The following is a 22,616-nucleotide window of genomic DNA, read 5'->3' as shown; positions in this document are numbered from 1 at the left end:
GGAGGAATGACTGCAGCTAGAGATGTCACAAGTCCAAGGACCTGAGATTGCTGTAGGACAATCAGTAGTTCAGACAATGATGTGAGACGGGAGGTCAGGTGAAAGACTGAGACTGAAAATATAGTTCTGTGAGTCATTTGTAGAGACATAATTAAACTCCTAACAGTGAATGAGGTTACCAGAATAGATGAGAGAAGAGAGGAGAAGGCCTAGGACAGAGCACTGGGCTGCAACATGGGAAGATGAACCAGCAAAAGACTGATCAGACACATACATAAGAGGGGAACCAGGGCAGAAGAGAGTCCCAAAGACCCTGAAAAAGGAACATCTAGCAGGAGGGCATGGTCCACAATGTCAGGTGCAGCAGAGAGGTCAGAGGATTAGGACTGGGAAAAGAACCCATACGTTTGGAGATTAGGAGATCATTAGTTACTTTGGGGAGAGCAGTTTCAACTGATGAGCCCAGGAGCCAGACTGTACGGAGATGAGGAGTGAAAGGAGTAAAAAGTTCCTAGCTTCCTTTCTTCTCAGGAAAGTATATGGTGAAATTCTCAGTCAAAAAATTGTGAAGAGGAAGGCATAAGAAGTTTAAAGAGAGAAAGATGAGAACAGCTTTTCTGGGGCCTGGGAAAGGGAATCAATTAGGGAGACAAAGGACTGTCTTGCTATATCATGGGTGCAATTTAGGTTAGACAGATTTAAAGTAGATCCAATCAGCCCAACTGCATCTTCAGAATAACAGTGTTCACTAACACAAGTAGGAGCAGAGAAGCCATAGGATAGGACTCGGGTTTGGGAAGTCATGAGCTTAAGAACAGGAAAGGGATGAGGGTCTGGTCAGAGAACAGTGTGGAACTGAACTCTCACTCTAGCCTGAGACTGGAAATAAAGAGTTAACATTGATAAGGTCTGAAGAGTGCTTTGCATACATAGTGTCCCCAAAATATGAGTGTGTTTTAAAGCTTTTAAGGGACACTCTGTATAATTTCAGCCAATCCTTACAACAATTGTGAGTTAAGTGCTATTACTAGGTGAAAAGAGGTTAACTGACTTGCCCAGGCTCATAAAGGAGTAAGATTCTGAAATGAAGTTCAAACACCAACTCTTCTGACTCCAAGTCTATCATCCCTAAGAAAGCAAATAAAAATTCAGAGCACTGAGAGAGGAAAGGAGAGAGCAGAACTCACAAACAGGATAAGGAATAAGTTCAGGGGGCTGAGCAATAGAAGAAGAGGGGTAGCTTTTGATCCTGAAAGTGGGATTTCTGGGTGCTGACAAAAAGCTTGGTTTTGTCCATCTCTGAGTGTGGCTCAGGCAGAATAGTTTTAGGGATGAGAGGAAGTTTAAAAACTGGGAGGTGAGGGGTCTCAGGGAACATGAACATGTTCGTTAAAGTCCTCTAGCATAAGGGTGGAAAGTGGAAAGAAGAGAAAGCCAGGTATTCAACACCATGAGAAAGGAAAGAGAAGGACCTGGGACCAGCTGACATTAGCCAATACACTTTAAATAGAATGAACTTCAAAGAGGGAAGGTTGTTCAATGCTAGCTTTAGTCTATTTCTGTCAAAAAGAGTAAACTAATAAATATCATGTGCCTGCCTCCAACATAGCTGAGCAAATCTGGTTACTGAGCCCTGTTGAAGGGCTCACATAAATATGAAATGTGACTTAAAATGCACCTGAGTTCAAAGCTCTGATAACTGTGGACCCTAGAGCTTCATCTTTCCTAATATGCAATGACACAGCTTTTAATCACTGGCACTACATTTTGATTTTACCACCTTCAGTGGCTTTCTCTTGTTCTATCTGAGCAAAGTAGACACCAGGCATGTTGAACTCTCAAAAAAGTTATTAATGCAGCTCACAAGCAGGCCAGGTTTGGATGATCTAATTCTGATTGGTTTTTCATATCATGTTGCTACCAAGAACACAATAATTCACAAAGGAGTGAAATCAGCAGAGTGGGTCATGAGATTGATGAAAAGTTCTACCAAAGATGATTATTAATATGTCTAAATTTCAATCAACAAAAATAAGATTTAAGATTGAAACAGAAAATGAAACTTTGGCACAGATGAATGAGCTCACAGCCACTTAAGGTCTTAATCTGAGGATTTAGTATTTGTGAGTATGTGATACTCAGGGAAGAAAACACATGCTCTTCTCAATCACAGATTCCGAGCTCTTATTCATCGATATTGTGAAGTGGGATTCATTGGTTGTGTTCTCTTTTCCTTTTACCCTAAATTACTATAATTTAAAAGTTGGTTATGTTTACAAGAACCATCTGAATGACAAGATCTCGGGGGGGGGGGGGGGGGGAGAATGTGTTATTGGAAATCTTGTGCCTTTGAACTATATTTCCCCGGAGCCCACTGTCTTCCTGTTGTTACATGCTGACATAGACAAGGGATAAATTCAGGGGATTTCCAGGGCTAGCTTTTTTTCCCTTCCCATGGCAGCTTACAGCGAGGGCTGTTTAACCAGGTAGATTAGCCATGGGCACATGGGTTTATTTTGTTACTTATTTATTCCTTTACTTCTAGTGATTAAATCTAAAAATGGGCAGGGAAGAGTTAATTGCATCTTACAATATTTAGATATAAGTACATCTTAAAAGATAAAGTAAGATTCTACCAAGCTAGCCCTTACATAAAACTTAAGTTTACACTTGTTTATACCTATACTCATCAACAGAAAGACAAAGTCCCAACACTTGTATTTCTATATTATTATCCCAACTCAGAAACTGAGGGTACTCTTCACAATTCCTCCCTAAAATTCTGACTTCAGTAGAATAGGCCATCTAGTCAGATCAGAGCACTACTACTGCTGGGGTAAGAGAAAAACTAGTCCACTTGGTGACCAAGCAGCTGAGTTTTTTTTTTTTTAAAAAGGATCCAAATGTACCATTTTGCTAAATGGATTAATCATTCTCCTTTCAGTCACAGAAATCTATAGCATTTTTTCCAAATGGTCTCCATAAATGTCCAATAATTTCTGCCCTTCCTGCTGGCTTTTTTTAAAAATTAAAACTCTTACTTTCTGTCTTAGATTCAATACTAAGTATTGGTTCTAAGATAGAAGAGTGGTAAGGGCTAGGCAATGGGGGTTAAGTGACTTGCCCAGGGTCCCCCAGCTAGGAAGTATCTGAGGTCACATTTGAACCTAGGATCTCTCGTCTCTAGGCCTGTCTCTCAATCCACTGAGCCACCCAGCTGCCCCCATGTTGGCTTTTTCTAGCTGACTTAACTATGGTAGAAAATGAAAAGTAACAGAATTGTTCAAGTTCTAAGACATAATCAGTTAAAGAATTTTTAAACATACAGATATATTTCTGGGCTTTTTACTACTTATATAGTTTTATTTTATACTTTTTAAAAAGCTGAGTGTATGGTTACTCTGATCAATACAGTGATCCAAGACAATTCCAAAACACCAATGATGAAAAAAATGCTCTCTACTCCCAGAGAACTGTTACACTCTAGAGGCAAGTATAATTTTCTCTTCCTCCCTCTCTTTTTATGTGATATGGGTAACATGGAAATGTGTTTTGCATGATTTCCCATATAAAACTGATATCACTATTTGTCCTCTCAGTGGGTGAGGGAAGGGTGGAAGGGAGAGAATCTGGAGCTCAAAATTTAAAAAGAAAAAAATGTCTAAAATAAATAAGGAAAAAGTTATATTAACAAATAAGTTTATTTCCAAAAAAAAGGTTTAGTGTGTTCATTACACCTACTATACTAATTCTCTCCTGAACTGTTTATTCCTCATTTTACTAGCCTTCAAGGGAGCCAGAGAATCTTTTCCCACATCTTGTCACTATTCTCAAAAGCTGATTAAAATATTCATTTTCATGCTAGCAAAATAGATTGCTTACCTGAACAAAGGCAACAGTAACAACAATAAGTATTGCCTAAAAAGAATCCAAAAACATAGAAGCAGTCAGTATTTCAAAAAGAAAGTTATCCTCAAAAAAAAAAATCAATATTTAACATCTCTTAAATTTCGTGTTCATGTCTATAACAAATAGTGATTCTACATATTATTTCATTGGCACAGGGAATTTCCAGGTGAGGAAACTTTTTTTACCAAAGCAGATCAGTAATACTTCTGCAACTGAGCCTTGGTCCTGCCCAGGAAACATGGTGAGGAGTTCAGCAACTTGCCCTTGAGTAGGTTATTATGATTAATAAGAGCATCTGTACACTAATTTCCTTAAACTATGGAACAATGTTAAGAAAGAAATGTGTATCAATTTTTTAGAATTCAATTATAATTAAAACTAAAGACTAAACTCTGCTTAAGCAATTTGAAAAAGCCACCTTCTCATTCTTACCACAGTGATACTGACGGCATCATCAAACTGGTGCATCAACACGCTGATGACTGCGGATGCCAGGAGCAGCATTATTAGGGGATTTTTAAACTGAAAAGAAAAGTAAAACAATTAGCAGCTGAGCAACACTCAAGAAGAGCAAGGGTCTCTCTGAATGACAGAAAAGGCAGCAGAGCTAGGAAATCAAAGCAGATCCACCACCAGGGGCCACTCTGTGAAGCTTTTCCATTTGACCTGAATTCTTGTGCCACCATCACCACGTTCATTTAGAACGTGCTACTCCAAATAAATAAAAGCTATCGCTACCAAGGAAAAGCCCCAGCCAGCACTCAAACTGGAGTCTTTCAGGTCTCCTCTGGACACCAGAGGAGTATTTCTAGGGAGCCTGGCAGGTGGAAAGAACAGAGAAAGAACTTAATCGGTGTTGAAATTACAGGGAGGCTGGGGGGAGCTATTGGAAATTTTCTCTTGAAAATAAGGCAGGAGGAAAAAGCATCCATTATAGCAGGAAAGAGTAAAAACCTGTAAGAACAACCAGGTGCCTGGGACGCACAGGCCTCCTTAGCATTTGTGTCCACCATAGCCAGAAGCCCACTCCACAGAGGGCAGCAGGGTTTCTTAGGAAACAAGCCAAGCAGGATGCCAGCTGTGACTCTAAGGACAAGTTTGCAAAGAACAGTTGGGAATGTTGGAAAAGGACGTGACTGACAAGAGCAACGGTTGAGACCAGGTTGAGACCAGGAGCAGAGGCTTGTGGGAGAGAAGAGAACCTGGGAGGAGGAGTTCAGTCTCTGAACTCGAGGAGGGACGGAGGACTCTTGGCCCACCTTGACTGAGGGGAGACGATCCAAAGGTTTCCTTGGACATCTCCATATCTAAAGACTGGTTGCTGTTCCTGACTTCCAATACAACCATCGTGGAAGAGTTCTAGTATTGGTCAATGGCTAAAGGGATTGGTAGACCTGGCTGGCCACTGAGCCAACCGTGAAGACTGTCTGTCTTGTCCTGCCTTACAATAGAGACCCCTAATTATACCATATAATCTGGTAGCTTAGCGTAGTTATAAGATATAGGGGAGGGAAGGAAGGAGAATTCCTGGTCTAGCCCGCTGGCTTGATCAGTGAAGAAGGACCTTTATACATCAGGTTAGAATAGGGCTTCCTCTCACCAATCCTATTTCATAATAATAATAAAATAACCTTTATGTTAGCAGTCAGATCAGAGTATTAGTGGGAAGCAGAGAGAAGAAGAAGGAATTGGGAAAGGCTGTCTAATAGGCCTTGGCTTCGCAGAATCCAAGGCCGCCTGCCATTAGGCCTTAACAGGGCAGGGTTGGGTTCTAAAGGGGTTTTCTTGGGGTCTGGCTATTTAAGCCAAGCCCTGGTGACCTGTCAACATTATCTCCAGAAGAAATCCCTTATCGGTTCACTGACACTTGCCATCTCTGTCAGCTACACCCCTTTTAGAGATACCCTTATCATTCCCTCCAGTAAGGGTGAACAGAGTCTCTCAGATAGGCTTCATCACACAAGCCTGTCTGAATCAATTAACAGCTTGAACCTCTCAAATAATAATCCTTACATGACTTCATCACTTGTTGCCACTGACGATCTTCAAGGTCATAGCCTTCCTTCTGCCTGGCCTTCCAGGCACACCCCAATCTGGCACTCTCCTTTCCACACTCCAGCCAGCCTGCATCGCTATTTCCTAGATTGCCATCCTTTCCATTCTGTCAAGCCCCTTCAGGACTACCCACCTGACTCAGAAGCACAGATGTATAGACCTTGAGTCCTGACACTTTTCTCCACTGGCCAAGCAGGAAGACTGAACTTGTATTTCCATTTTATTCTCCTATCAGACTGTGGACCCCCATGGAAGCAGGGCCTGTGTCTTAGCTAATCTTTCCATCTTCCCCCCCCTTCACCCCGCCAGAGCCCAGTGAAGAGCACTTCAGAATTGGGGGCTGACTTTGATCCAGTAAGGCACAAGAGCAAAGTGCCAGGGCTCTAGAGAGTGCTGAGTCCATCCCTACATTTTTGTCCCATGACGCTTAAGAGGCCAAGAACTCTTGGCCCAGCTCAAGCTGCCCCAGGCCTCACGAAGGCAGAGCAGTATCTGGGATACAAGAAACTCCTCTTGGAGGTCGAGTTCCCTGGCATCTAGCTACCATATATGAGGCCACGTATGGGCCTCTAAGGCTCACTCCCCAAAGCAAGACTTTGTGCTAAAAGGCACGAAGTAGTGGGACAAGCACCAACTCAGTGTGCAATTATAAACACTTGATTACAGAGCACCACTGTCACTCCAGCCATTTCCAAACAGGATTACACAATTTTTTTACTGAGATTTCAAAGCACAGTATCTTAGAGATGGCAAAGTACTAAAACCATCTATTCCACTCTGGAGCAAGGCAACTTACTGGCACTTATAAACATAGTGGAAAAGCCACAATTGGCCCAAGGTCTCCTGACAAACCTCCAGTGGATTTTCTACTACATAATGTTGCTTCTCAGAGGTAGAAATACATTATTACAGATTGCCTTTTTTTTTTTTTAAACCCTTCCCTTCTGTCTCAGTATAAATTCTAAGATAGAAGAATGGCAAGGTCTAAGCAATGAGGGTCATGACTGGGTTCCTGGTCAGCATAACCTAGGTCCTTAGTTAAAGGTCTCTAAGCAGCAGGTAGAAATGGTCCAGCTTCCCAGCCATGCAAGGCTGCATTCAAACAGTACAATAAAGTTTTCTCCCAAACCAGGAATTGAACTAGACCTATAATTAAATAGAAAGGGAACTGAGTTAGCTCCAGAACTGAATCATAAGATGGAGTTGGTATGGTCCCCTCGATCCCTTCATCATTATCCACATGGATTTATTACATAGTCACTATGTGCCGGGCTTCATGTTAAGACTGGGCAGACAAAGAGAGGTAAAAGCCTATTCCTTGCCCACATAATGAGGGCAACAACATGAACCCAAAGATGCCTGTGCAGTATGGAGATACTATGTAAATAGGAGGCAAGCTCAAAAGAAGGCACCAGCAGTGGAGGGACTAGAAAAGGCCCTTTGGAGAAAGCCACAGGAGTCAGATGGTGGAGCTAAGGAATGAGGGATAGTCAGGATAAAGACACAGGGTTAATTAGCAATGAGAGCTGTGTTCAAGGAGCAGCAAGAAGGTCAAAGTCCCCAGATGGCAGAGTACATGAAGGGGAGTCAAGGGTAAGAAGACCAGAAGGGCAAGAAGAAGCCAGGTTAAAGAAAGGCTTCCAGGAAAGAAAGCCAAAAATGCTCTAAATCACTACTCTTTAGAGAAATGCAAATCAAAACAATTCTGAAATAACATGTCCTACATATCAGATTGGCTAAACTGATAAAAGAACAATATGACAAATGTTGAAGGTGATGTGGAAAAATGGGAGCACTAATATGTGGAGAATAATCTGGAATTATCCCCAAAGAGTTATAAAACTGTGTATAACCCTTTTAGACACAGCAATACCATTATTGGGTCTGTAACCCACAATGATTGGGGAAAAGGAAAAGAATTTCTAATGTTCTAAAAAATTAGCAGCTCTTTTTGTGGTGGCAAAGAACTGAAAATTAAGGGGATGCCTATCAACTGAAGTGAAAAGGTAATTAACATTCCCTTTGTATTTTTTTTTAACTTAATCAGGAACTTGGAATTCCCCTCCCTTTTAACTTAATCAGTCAAGAATGTGAAGATCCTTTATCACTGATTGCAAGAAGGAGAAAGAAAGTTCACACCCTGAGACAGGAAATTGATCCCACAGGCCATGAGCAGTGCCAGACAAATTAAGGAACTATGATTGGTTCTGGGAGATGGGAAAAAAAATGTTTATAAGGTGAGACCTAGCACGAAGCGGGGCATTCTGATTCGCCCTTGCTGTCTTGCACTGGTGGCCCTTGCTGAAGGGACTTTTGGACTCAGTTTCAGATTCCTGTGTTGGTGACTTGGCCTGAAAGGAGACCCTTACTCTGGGGTCTCTTGCTAAAGAGACTCCTGCACTCTTCTGACTGGAGATTGAGCTCTTTGTCAGGGGGTAAGCTGGATTTCATCAGAGCAGACTCTAGAACGGTAGACTAGGCAATTCTTTACCTCTTTCCTACATTTCCCTCATTTTACTATCTCTCTATTCTGATTAAACTAAATTGTTAAAGCTACTAACAGTCTCATAATTTAAATTGTAATTATTACAATTTGGCGACCACTATCCCTTTTTAACTCTTACACTGGGAACGGCTGAACAATGACTGTGATAGAATACTATTCTTCAGTAAGAAATGATGAGCAGGTTAATTTCAGAAAAACATGGAAAGTTCTACATGAAATTATGAAAAAGCAAAACAAGTAGAACCAAGCTACCAAATTGTTTCAAGAATTATGGCTACAGAATTGTTTCAAGAATAACTTGAGAATGTCCAAGTCCAGAAAAATATCAGATAAACAGAAACATGAAAGACATAGTTCATAAATACATTTTTTTTGGTCAAGCAGTGCTTCCTCTAGTGTAGGGAGAGGAGAAAGGGAAGGAGATACCTGGGAATTTTGAAGTAACTAAACAAATAAATTAATAAAAAATAAAATTAAACAAACACAAAGTTATCCAAAAAAAATGTTTTTAAACCATACAAAAGATTTTATGTCTGACTTTAAAGCTAATAAAGTTTATTGGGGCAAAGGGTGGCATGGTCAGACCTACACTTTAGGAAGATTATGTTGGGAGCTGAATGGAGGATAGTCTGGACTGGAGAGAAACTTCAGGCAGCAAAACTAGCCTGCAGACTATTGCAATAGTCTAGGGGTAAAGCGATAGGGCCTACAGAGGGTGGTAGCTGCAGGAATGACCAGAAGGGGATAAAGTGAGAGATGTTACAAAGAAAAAAATGAGAAGATTGGCAACAGATTGGTCATCAGGGATGAGGGAGAGTAAGAAGTCAAGGAAAACAAGGAAGTTATGAACCTGGACAACTGGGAAGTTGGTGGTCCCCTCAACAGGAATAAGGATACTGGGAAGAGGGGAGTTTTCAGGGAAAAATAATCAGTTCTGTTTTGGACATGCCAAGTTTGAGGTACCCAACAGGCACTTGGTGATATAAAACTGGAGACCAAGAGAAGAAGGCTCAGTACTAGATAACCAGATCTGAGAATCATTAGCATAGAAATAATCACTAAAACTGGGTAAGCTGATGAGATAGAATACAGAGAAAAGACAAGATGGCCAACCAAAGATTGGCCATTATCTCTAGGGGACACCCATTATTAGCTGTCACAACGTGGATTAAGATCCAAGACTGACAAGGATGGTTGGTAGGTCAAGTTACCTTTTTCATAAACTAGTAAAAGAGGGGCCGGTAAATATATTATCAAATCACATTTATCAGTCAAGTAAGTGTCTGCTATGAAAAATTTTAAAGAAAGCTTCTCAGATTTATTAGTCTGCTAAAAATTTTAGTGTCGCCTTCAAAACTAACTCCAGTAGGCAAAAAATGATACAGAATCTTATTACTGCCCAAACTCACATCATTAGGCAGACATGAATAGAAAGGTCTTTTAAACAGAGGAACAAACAATTTACTAAAGATAATACATTCTCCTTGCATAATGGCTATACTGACCCTAAAAGGAATCATCAATCACATTCAATATCTCAATTTATATTCATTTACATTTTTCAAAGTACTGCTAGAAGTATCATCTTTATGTGAATGTACCCATATAAAATTATTGCTCTTGGGATTAAAATTTAAGATTCAACTCAACAATTCTTTTGCAATAAAAATAAACAACATTAGCACCTTGTACCATGAAGAGAAAAAAAAATTCAAATTAAGATTTAATTAGTACTTCTGACAATTCCTGTGAGGGTTACAGGGAAGGAAGGTTTATTTGGTGTTTGTTTTAAAGCAAAGAAGGAAAAGTTTTACCTGAGAAATATACTTTTTCCACAGTGGCTCATCTTCACTGATATCAAACTCATTCCATCCATGGAATGCTCGCCGGTGACATACTTCACATTTGTTCAGACCATTCTGAAGATCTGCCTGTTGGATTATGCACAGTAAAACATTATTATCAAATCAAATGCCATGCTATTTAAGCTCATTTATTCTCCAGTGAAGGAAGAGTACTGAGAGAAGTCAATTCCAAGCTCTATAAAAATTAAGTGACTAGTATGTAAATTCAAATATCTTTTCCCTAAAACTGATAGAAAGAATTGAATATTTGTTAAATTGCCAAGGTCTAGTATACTGACTTTCTTCTGTATAGGATCAATCGAAAACACTACAGATCTCCCCCTCCTGGAGAGAAGGAAGCTGTTACCACCAGAATATAGTACACATTTCCCAATTTATTCAATAGAAAATATAAAACAAGCTGGTTCTGAGGACTTGGAGAGATGCAATGATATTCCTCATATTCTGATGTTGATTCTCATGTCTTAATATAATTTCAAACAAAAAGCAAAAAACAAAAACATTAAAGAAGTAGCTGCAACTCAAGAGTAAATAGTTTCCCCAATTAAAAGCTTTATGTTAGAATTCATCCTAGAAAAGGACAAATCTTAAAACTGTGCTATTATTTTGCCAATTTAGGTGGTTTTAAAATTTGGTGTATAAAAATCAATCAACAAACATTTTTTAAGTGCCTCCTATGAAAAATAAATTCAATTCTTAAATTACATTCTATCATCATTTTCAGGATACATTAAAGTCACATAGTATCAAAGGAAAAACATTTTCTATTTAATAACAAGAAAATATGTAAAAAGTTTGTCTTAGTAAGAATATCAATAAAATGTGTTTTATTATTTTTTAATATCCAGACCCACTCCATCACTTACTTGAAGAATGCTTACAACTTCATTGACTGGTAATTCACTTGCTTTTTTTGATGTCAATACAGGAATCATTGTCTCATTTTCACCATTTGGTAATTTTTTAAAACGTGAAACCTGAGAAACAAAAAGTAAAGTCTAGACATACAAAGAGAACATATATTTCACAACCAATAATAGGTGATGTTATCTAGAATTTCTGCAAATTAAATTCCTACTACTTATTTTCAGTTGTTAGGAATATGCTCAGATCTGACACAGGAAGAAATAGTTTTCATCATTATCCTAATAATTCTTCGTGGAATTGCTGCACTAATCTTCAAGATTATACATTTCAAAAACCAAAGCAGATGCAAACACAGTATGTTCCACAAAATAATGCATTTCACACATTAAAAAGAAAACAATTCTCCCTTTTCAAGCACTAAACAAACATGACAGCCTTCTTACCTATCCGATCCGGAGGATTGCTTATAATCCTCTCACTCATTATCCTTAATGCATGCCAAAGAGAACACAGGCAAACTGCATGGAGATGGCTTCTCATCTGAACAACTCCCTGCATTAGTCACCTCCCTGCCTGGCCCCCAAAATGACTGGAGGTCTCAATGGCCCCCAGAAAAGTAAAGAAGGATGCAAAGAAATTCAGTCTAAGGCAAGAGCTACTATGGCACAATTTGACTTGTTTCTTGAGCCTCTGCCCCCGTCCTCTTCTAACCTTTCAGTTCCTCAATCTCCTTAAAACGTACAACCTCCGTCTCCACCAAGCATCAGCCACAGACAGGACAGGCACACCCTGTATCTCACCATTAACCAGTTCATCCTGTTTCAGTTTCCAAGATCAGAAACTCTGATGTGGCTCTAGTTGGCCCAAACCACCTATCATTCAAGGATTCCCTAGGCCTTACCCCTCCCAAAATTATTATTTGTGTTTATTAAGATCTCCAACTCCCATCCCCCAACGACTTTCTCAAACTTCCCTTTTCTCCCTTCTTACTCTCTGTCTTGGAGTAACCAGTTCAATTCCAGAGTTCCCCTCTCATATCTCTTGCATCTTTGTTCAGTCACTGGTTATCACTTGCAAAACTTCAAATATCATCTGCCAAAATGATGTTGTTCCATTAAGCCCTTCTAGGAATCCAGCTTACTCTGCTTCTGCTTTCTGTGCCGAGTTTTTCAAAACCTAACCAGGGCAGTGAATTCCTTTGCACATCAACAGTAGTCTCTTCTCACAACATTTTTTTTCCTTCCTCTTTGGAAGAGTTCCTTTTGTGTCTTCCAAATTCCATCCTGACAGCTTCTTATCAGTCCTGGTATTACTTCCCTTTTAGATTTGTGTTCCATGTGATATTTACTACTCTAATAAATCAGCTCTCTCCCGAATCTAGAACTGATGTCAGGGCATGCCTTGATTGCCTCTCCTTTTTCTCTGTGTCACTCTAGAAGTGACTGAAAGGTTCTATTAACTCTCAAGGTTCCCATTATTTCCAAACCAGAAACCAGGCCCTCTCTGTTATAAGGAATCAGTTGTTTGTTTGTTTTTAAACCCTTACCTTCATCTTAAAGTCAATACTGTGTATTGGCTCCAAGGCAGAAAAGTGGTAAGGGTAGGCAATGGGGGTCAAGTGACTTGCCCAGGGTCACACAGCTGGGAAGTGTCTGAGGCCAGATTTGAACCTAGGACCTCCCATCTCTAGGCCTGGCTCTGAATCCACTGAGCTACCCAGCTGCCCCCATAAGGAATCAGTTTTAGTATGGAATTTCTCTCTTTAGTCCTCTACATTCCGAAGAATGAGGTGGTGTTGTTTTTTTAAAGTTAAGTTTAAAAAATCATTTGCTGCCTGCGTACTGGTGGAAACAGTACCACCACAGATCTAGGGCTAACTGGCCTCCCATCACTATTCTTCAGCTTTTCAGTGTAATATAAAAACAAGAAATTTAGTTAGACTAAGTAGATTAGAATTCTAACCAGAATGCTAGTTAAATTTCTTGCCTGGACTAAAATTAACTCTATTGGAAAAAAAAGAAAGAAAATCTAATATATTTGAAACATTATACTTTCTATGCAATAACTATAGTACCTATCTCAAAGTTGTTTTATTTTATATACTTTAAAACATTGAATAAGAGTGAGCTAAAATAATTATTAATACACTAACATATTAAAGGTCTAAATGTTTTTACCAGTTCTAACAGGTAGATAAACTTGAAATGTGCATACGATAAACACATCAATGTATACATGCATACATAAAACAATACCTAAGTATCTAATTACATAGGTAGTAATATTCATATATAATTTTTATGTCTACATAATGAAATTATAAAAGCTCTATACGTGTTAATTTTAATATAGGAAAATCCCTTTATAATTATTTCAGGGAAGACTACTAGCATCCACTTTAATGGCAAATCATTAAACATGGTCTTTAATGCAAATATTCATTTAGTTTGAAGCACATCTGGTTTTTCTTTGCTATTAACTGTCTCCTCCCTCTACACACACTTAAGAAAAAAAAAGGTCCCCTTGTACATAAGAAAATGGCTTTTTATAAGCTTATCCTAACATCTTTAAAGCTATTTTATAAAAATATCTTTCATATTTTTCCTATCTGCATCCAAAGAAATGAATCATGATGATCTAATGTTCTTCATTATAAAGTCTAAAATTCTCATATATGTTTTGATTGTAAAATAACTTAAGAGTACTAACAAAGGGTATAACAGAACCAGATTCTGAGAAAAACTTATTTAAAAAGGAAATCAGAAATCGGGCTGCCCACATGGAGGCTAACCTCTAAGGTTTACCTGAAGCAGGAAGGCAGACACAATTATCTTATGGATAATAAGCACCCAATGTGGCCAAACTGATAAACATTCCTATAACGTTCTCCTCGTATGCAGGCTGAACTTGACTCTGGAATACATCAGAATAACATGGGGAGCATGAACAAGAACCAGCGAAGGCCAATTCCACCTCTGGGGGGTCAGAATGGGAATTCCCAGCCAGGACAAACTGGGATGTTCCTCCATCTGTCTGCTTTAGATCACAATGATCTCTATCTACCAGCTATTTCACTTTTATACTACAGACAAGCTCCCTGAAGGAAAATTGTCCAAGTTCAAGTCACCATGCCTTATTGGTTTATGTTTGTAGAATTCAAGAAGGAAACAACAGAACTTAATACAGGGAAATATATCAACTACAAAACTGAACATTTCCTTAAGAGATTAATATTCTAATATTCTAGGCAAAGAGATCATCCTTTTCTTCGCTGATGAAATCTGTACAACCATATAGAATGCTGATATATAAAAGCTTGGCATTTTCCCAGAAGATTCTCTGAAAATAGGAAGCAAAAATGTTGCCAGAAAAATTTGAGAGACAAGATCATATCTAAGAGTAAGGGAAGAGCTAAGAGAACAGAAGAATTGAAGAAAATATTCCCAAAGCAAGATAGTAAGTGGAGAAATATCCAAGGCAAGGGCATTAGAAAGTAATTCTCAATTGTGCTTTTGAAGAGAGAACCTCGCTAACAAGCATTTATGTGGCAAATCACTTTACCTATGACATCTCACTTGGGCCTAACAACCCCATGAGAGAGACATTAATACCCAAAGTATACAGATGAGGAAACTAAGATTCAGAAGTTAAATGAATTGCCCATGGTCACACCATTCACTGGAAAATATAAAAGTGGACTTTAGGCAAAAATCTTCCCAAGTCCATGTCCTATCTTCCATCCACTAGTCCAACTACCAAGAATCCAAAAAAAAAAAAGAAAAGAAAAGTCAAGATACACAAGAAAACCCCATAGAGATTTGTCCAAGGAACTAGATGCTGGAAAGTGTTTAAAAACTCAAAAATCAAAATTTTGCTTTTAAATAAGTTTCCAAAAAGTTATCAATATTCCACTTTTCCTTCAGAAAAAAAAAAAAAAGAAACTAAATCCTGAATTAAGCAATATTCCTTAAAAACTACACACTGTCAAGCTTTGTGGAAAAAAAACCAAAAATGTAACCATCTTGACTCTCAGAAAGAGAATGTTGTATGTCACAAATTCTCATTTCTATACTAATCTATTCAATTGGGATTCTAAAACAAGATAGGAAAAGTGTAATGTCACCCAGGCAGTTAGCACTCCTAAATATATGGTGCAAACATAATACTTTACTATTCCAAATATGATAGAGGTCAAGTTCTAGGGTACCAAAAACCATAGGAGAGGCACAAGGGAAGCAGAATCAGGGCTCCTGGTATTTTATCAAGAGACTAAAAATTGAGAACTTCAGGAATCAATTTATAATCTTTTCCTATGGGACTCTAATCAATGGAAAATGACCTTATAACAAAAATCTGTTAAATCTCATTAGTAAAATAATCTGAAAAGTTCTAGCAGGCCAGTTTTACTATATTTGATTATTCAAGAATCATTTGTTTTATTTAGGTGCTATAAAAAAGTATACATAAATTTATTTCTTAGCTTTTATTAAAAACTCAACCACATATTTTCTCAGTTGAAAACCAATGGATACTGATCAAGAAGTACCTCATAAATAAAAACTATTACATGCATTTTCTTAATTTTTAACCTGTCTTGAATTTAAACAAAAATGGAAAGATTTCAAAGTATAAGAATTATTTGGTTGTTTCCCTTCTTCTTTAGAATTAGTTCTATTGTTCCCTGTCTTATCCCCCAAATAAAGGCATCACTGAAAAAATACCCAATTATAGGTCAAACTGAGATGGCAAAGTTATATGAGTCTAACAGTGATCACACAAGCCAAGACCATCTACCACAATTTCTTATTCCTCCTGGAAAAAATTCTTTCTATATTCATCTTAAAGTGATTCTTATAGGGGAAAAAATCTATAGTGAGAATTATCTATATATTCTAATTCTAGTATTCACTTGCAACCAAGTTCTGCTAGAATTATATTTGCATCAAACTCAAGTCATTTGAGAACTATTCAGTACAACAAATATAATATGGAATTATCTCATCTTTTTAACATACTTGATACAGTATTCATTTTTCCTCCAAGAGGTAATGTGAAGTACATAACGAGAGAAACATGAGAGATCATCTAGGACACATACCAGGTGCTCCCCACCCCCTCCCCCCAAATTATTTTTGAGTTTCTAAATCCAGGTGAATGACAACTTTTCAGCTCAGGTTGGCTGAAATGCAGACCACAATCACCCCCAACACTATGCCCAAACACCAAGGCAAACTAAATTCAGCTTCCACATAGTATATAATCCAATGTTTTACACAGCTGCTGCTACTAAGAGCCAGACTCCACTGCAGCACCAAAACTGATATAAAAAGCTTCTGTTCTGGTTAAATGGATAGAATGTTCCTACACACCCTATCCCAAATATGGGAATGGAATTAATAGCTAACATTTATATAGTACCTACTCTCTGCTAGACACCGTGCTATGTGCTTTACAATCATTGCCTCATTTGATCATCATTACAACACTGGAAAGTAGGAGCTAGTATGATCCCCATTTTGGAGATCAGTAAACTTAGGCTGATGGAGGTGAAGTGACTCATCCAGGGTCACATTGCTGATGAGTATCTGAGGCTGGACAAGCATCACAATGAATGCAACAAAGTAATTATTTACAGTTATAGGTCTGCTACCTTTTCTAGATCCCTGTGAAATCATGAAAAAGAAAAAGTCACATAAAATGCACTTGGATTATAAAATTATAATTTTTTTCAGTATTTCATCTCCAATTTTCAATTTGGTATACTGTATTTGCCTTATCTTCTTTCAGGACATGAAAAATGATACTATTAAAGCAGCTAGGAATCATGGTGGGTAGAACACCAGGCCTAGAGTCTGGGTTCAAATCTTGCTTTGGTCACATCCTAGCTGTGTGACCCTAGGCAAGTCACTTAACCTCAATTGCCTAAGTGATCTGCTCTTCTGCCTTAGAATTGATAATAAGAAAGAAGTTTTTTGTTTTTTTAATGATACTAATACCCCCTGCTTCAAAAGTTGATGGGAACATTTAACTAGAATTATATTATGTAGCCTAAGGAAGCCCTGCATTCAATGTGTATTGAATGCCAATTGTGTGCTAACAATGTACTGAGCACTGTGAGACTTTGAAACCCACAAAATTCTTGTTGGAGGAAGTGACACAAAAGAAGCACCTTTAAAAGGGAGCAACAACTTCCTGTAGTTCCGGTCTTGTTCATTTCTTGGCGCTGGAGCTCAAAGTTGGAGATGCTGGACGTGAGTCCTGAGACCTTGGTGAGACTGTTTCTTAGATCTCTCCCTTTGCACTCTCACGTGGTGGGTGTAAAGGCTGACTCTTCCTGGATTCCTCTGAAGGAACTCTCCTTTCAAGAGAGGCTTCGTGACAGAAGCTTTTGCTTCGTTCATCCCCTCAGCCCTTGGCTCAAGGCAGAGGCTTCTCTGACTGAGGACTAGTTAGACCCACCTGGGTTGAGCCAGGGGCCCCCGAGCAAATTACTCAGTGTGTTAGGTTAGATATCGTGCCCTATCCTCTCTCTGATTTTCTTACTTTCATTCTCTCTTCTCATTTGTAAATAAACTATCATAAAAGTCATTCTGACTTGAGGTTTTTCATTAGGAATTGAATCAATTCCTTGGCAAACAAAACTTATAATATTCAGTCTAACCAAACCCTAGTTTCCACTTTACAGTATATCTCCACATACAGATACTTGGGCATATGCTCCCCAGGTGTGACTTGGCCAGACCATTTTCTCTGCACCACTCAAGCTTACAGCAGCCTTTCTGGCTTCTACATCACACAATTAACTCATTGAATTTACAAACCATTAAACCCAGAGATCTTTTTCAGATAAACACTCTCTAGAACCATTTCCCAATTTTGTTTTCATAAAATTGATTTTTAAACAAGGTAGAAGACTTTTCATTTATCTTATTAAATTTCTTATTATTTGATTTTGCCTACAACCTTTTCAGTTCAAACACAATCCCCCTCCCATTTGGACTCTGTCTTCTTGCATATAAGCTATCTTTCCAAGTTCTGTGTCATCCTCAAATTAAATAGAACTGTGAACCTCAAAAGAAAAAAGAGGGAAAATATCCATATGTAAAAAGTGCTTTTTGTAGAAGCACTTTTTATTGTTATGAAGAACTGAAACCATGCTCTATAAAGAGAACAGAATATTTAAGGTGACATAAAGAACAGATACAAAATCCTGAGAGGATCTATATGAAGTGATATAGAGTGATATGAACAGATCTAGAGCAATTCATACAACAAATTATTGTATTGTGAAAGACATAAGAATGTGACCAATGAAACTGGGACCCCCAGTTCTGACCTCCTGGCAGAGTTGATGAGCCAGACACAGAGAACAAGATCTGAATCTTCTGATATGGCTAAGGTTATGGATTTGTTTTCTCTAACTATACTTGTCTGTTACAATAGAGGGCTTTTCATTGGGGGATGAAGGGGACAGGGCAGGGGAGGGGTGTAGAAGTGGTAGGTATAGGGGGGTGGGGAACGATGTAAGGTAGATTAACAATAGTAAGAGTAAAAAATACATTATCCAAAGAAGAGAGCACTAGAATGTTCAAAGACACACAAGCAAGCAAGAGTTCGAACCACTTCTATAAGAAATGATAAACAGGATAATTTCAGAAAAAGCTGGAACGATCTACATGAACTCGTGCAAAGCAAAATAAGCAGAACTAGGAGAATATTGTACACAGTAAAAACAATACTATACAACGATCAACTGTGAAAGATTTAGGTACTCTCAGCAATCCAATGATTTAGGACAATTCTGAAAAACTTATGACAAAGAATGGTTATACATCTCCAAAAAAAGAATTGCTGGAGTTAGATGCAGATCAAAGCACATTAACTTCCACATTAGGTTATTTAAGATTTTATTTGGGGGTTTGGGTTTTCTAAGAGCATCTTCTTAAAACAGTAACCAATATATGTTTTGCATAATACATGTATAATACAGATCTAATTGCTTAAAAAAAGTTCCACTGGGAACATGAAAGAACAAATTATCCTCCATTCAACCAGTTTCCAATCAAATTGTGCTGCTGTCAAGCCTATATCTCTATGAGGTTGGCCTTCTGCTATTAAACATTTTGATCAGTGATTTTGTTGAAGACAAAGATGGTCAAGTTTATCCAATCATAAATTTCCTTTTTATTACTACATAATTGACAAAGATCAAAAAAACATGAATATTTTCCTAGACAAATAACAGGGAAAGAAAAACCACTATGTATAAAATCTTCAGTCTCCACTGTATTCAGCTTGGGTTCCACTGTATATTTTAAATTTAAAATAGTAGTTCCAACTCTTTTTTTTTTTAATTCAAAGACATTTTATTTTCCCAATTACATTCAAAAGCAATTTTCCACATATATTTCTGAAATGATAAGATCCAAATTGTCTCCCTCCCTTCCCTCACCCCATCTCAGAAATGGTAAGCAATTTGATCTGGATTACACAAAAGGAGAAACACATTTAAAGGCTTGGATAAAAACTATGAAAACAATCTATCATATTTCTCTGATCTATCACTTTTTTAAATTTGGAATATTTTTCCATAGTTACTTGATTCATGTTCTTTCCCTCCCCTCCTGGAGCCAATGAGCAATTCCACTAGGTTTTACATTTATCGTTGTTCAAAACCTATCTCCATATCATTAATATTTGTAACAGAATGCTGATCTATCATCATAGTAACAATATCAAAAGAGGAAATTGAAGTTAGCTTAGCATGGCCTGTTCTGGATAAAGCTATACTCATCCTCTGAGATCACTACTTCCTTCTATGCATTTTCACCAGACACTTCTTTAATAATAAATTTTAAAATCTTGCTAGGATAGTTTTTCCCTTTCTCTGCTTTGCTTTAAAAAGTTGGACATCTGCCTTCTCCAGTGCTAGAGCACTCACTAGGTCCCCCCAATCTGACAGTGGTTCAATATTCACCACAACACATATGAAATTCAACACCCTATGAAGTAGGTATTAAAGCTACTCTCATTTTACAGTCCAAAGGTTGTAAAGTATCTTACCTAATAATGCTGAAGGCAAAATTTGAACTGAGTTCTCCCAAAATCCAAATCAAACACTCTTATCTGCTATATTCTTATAGGCAAATAGCATTTGTGAAAAATGCTATTATTGCAAGTCTTTTGACTTTGCTTTAATATTTCTTGTTGTCTCATAAGAGTCATTAGTTTCTATTTGGTCCATTCTAATTTTCAGAGAATTATTTTGAGTAAAATTTTATACCTCTTGAACTATGCTATTAATTCCTTTTAAAATTCTTTCTTCCATAACTTCATTTCATTTTCAATTTCTTCCTCTATCACTTCCATTTCGATTGTAGAAATTGTTCAATTCATGTTTCATCTTTTCCAGTAATGATAGTTGAATTTATATCCAGTGTTTTTCTTTGAGGCTATGCTTTGGATGTTTTGAGGACATTCTCTTCCATGCTTATGTCTTGAGCATCTCTTTCACAATAACAGCTTTTTATGATAATATTCCTTTTTTTTGTTTGTTTGCTCATTCCTCCAGTCTACTTCCTGATTTTAGATTTGACATAAGGACTTGGCTCTATGCATTTCTGAAGGGAAGGTCTAGGCTAGTCCTCTTGCTGCTTTCCTAGTTGTTGCTGAGTGCTATATCATTCCAGGATTTTGGGTGTAGACAGCTCAGGCTGGGGATCTGGTAAACTTTCAGTGCTCCCAAAGTTGTGTGATTCAGGGCAAAGTCTCATCACTGTCCCCCTCATCCTTCCCCCACCCCCATCCCTGGGAATTTGGATCTGAGCAACGGTAAACTGTTGCTGGACTCAGCTCCTATCCACCAGCTGGAGAGCTGTGCTAATTCAGGATGACAGGCTTTAGGCTCCTTTTTGGTATGAGATGTCTATCCTGGCTATTCCTCTACAGCCTTCAGACCAGTACAGAAGATGAACCTAAGACCCATCTCTGCTTCTGGGGTCTGGGAACACATAGCTGCTGCTTACTTCTGAACGAGCTTCTTCACAGTCCCTGTGGGACTCTATCCCAGTATGTGCCTGTTTGGGGACATTTCCCTTTTTTATTCTGCCCTGGATCTGATTCAGAACTGGGGAAGAGGTAACAAAGCTGACAGCTGGGACCTGTCACTATGCCCCATCTGGGCACTTCCCAACACACTGGAGCATTTCCCATGTGGTGTTCTCCTGGCCAGACCCCAATGCCTGAACATCTGCCTCTTCCTATGCCAACTAAGCTGGAAAAATTAATCACGGGGATTTTTTTCTTGGATTTCTCCATCAGGGTTGGATCTAATACATCTTCTAGACCTGTCTAAAGGAGCCTGAGAGGGAGAAAAGTTCAGTAAACTTCTTCCTGTTGCTCTGCCATTTTGGTTCTGACTTGGTCCTATAAAGAGTACGACAACTTATGGTAATTTCTTGGGTATATTTTCCTAGATCCTGAGAAAAATCACTTGAGAAATTGAGGCGGTGGGAGGAAGGGTCATAATTTCCTGTGAAAATTAAAAATGATCAATATAAAGATGTTACCAGTTCAAAGGAATTCAATGATGTAAAAGCAAAAGCAGGGAATATTGACACTTGTAATTAAAGATTACAGTCAACATATACTAGAATCAGGAAAGGCACATGGAAGAGAGAAGTAGTCTTATTTATAACTGTTGCCATGTTATAAGTGTAAGTTTATGGCCTTGTCTGCTGCTAATAATGAGCCATTCTTGCAAATAAAATAAACGTCAATGTTAATAAATAGCATACTTTATACGAATTCTATGAGTAAGAAATAAGTTTTGGAAACAAATTAAGTTTTTAAGTTGGCAATTTTGACACATAGTGCTATATAACACTATTAACTTTATTAGGAGATCTGAAAGTTATATAAATGCTACCTAATAAGGTCTATCAGTTATGTACTTCTTCATATGTACTATTAAACTTATTATTTCTTATTTACTAAACAAATCAGTTATTTCTTATTTACTGAACAAATCAGTAGATACCTATAATGAGTAAAGAATATGAAGACTGTTGAAAATGTTTTAAGAAAGATAAAGGACATCAGCTTGTTGCTGGATATGTTTTAAATCACTGTCATAATATATTGGTTTAAAATAATACACCGTACATTATTATATATTTTTATTAATAGAAAACCTCTGGAGCTGTTAGCATAACCGTATCACAGAAAAATGATTCACTGTTTATGATGTTTATTCATTATTATTTGAAAACATAAATGTTATGAAAATACAAAATAACTTGATTTCAGGAATTCTCAAGAATTCTTGGGAATTCCATTTTCTTTTTACCAGATCTCAAAGTCTAATATCTCTGGGGAATCTGGGAAAACTAGAGGTGGAGTGTTATATGTGAGAA

General features: G+C 37.9%; 1 protein-coding gene across 1 annotated transcript in view; it reads right to left on the bottom strand.

The window, feature by feature from the left end:
- Positions 1-22,616, bottom strand: part of ATP2C1 (ATPase secretory pathway Ca2+ transporting 1) — a 137,190-nt gene that overhangs the window by 60,735 nt on the left and 53,839 nt on the right. The window contains exons 2-5 of the mRNA XM_044678804.1: positions 11,202-11,312; positions 10,285-10,401; positions 4,342-4,431; positions 3,883-3,918 (exon numbers count right to left, since the gene is read on the bottom strand). Coding sequence (XP_044534739.1) covers positions 3,883-3,918; positions 4,342-4,431; positions 10,285-10,401; positions 11,202-11,270 — 312 coding nt within the window. The 5' untranslated portion in view covers positions 11,271-11,312. The remainder of the gene's footprint in view (positions 1-3,882; positions 3,919-4,341; positions 4,432-10,284; positions 10,402-11,201; positions 11,313-22,616) is intronic.

Source organism: Gracilinanus agilis, chromosome 5 (assembly GCF_016433145.1).
Source record: "Gracilinanus agilis isolate LMUSP501 chromosome 5, AgileGrace, whole genome shotgun sequence".
NCBI lineage: Eukaryota > Metazoa > Chordata > Mammalia > Didelphimorphia > Didelphidae > Gracilinanus > Gracilinanus agilis.
This window is presented reverse-complemented; position numbering and strand designations above follow the sequence as displayed.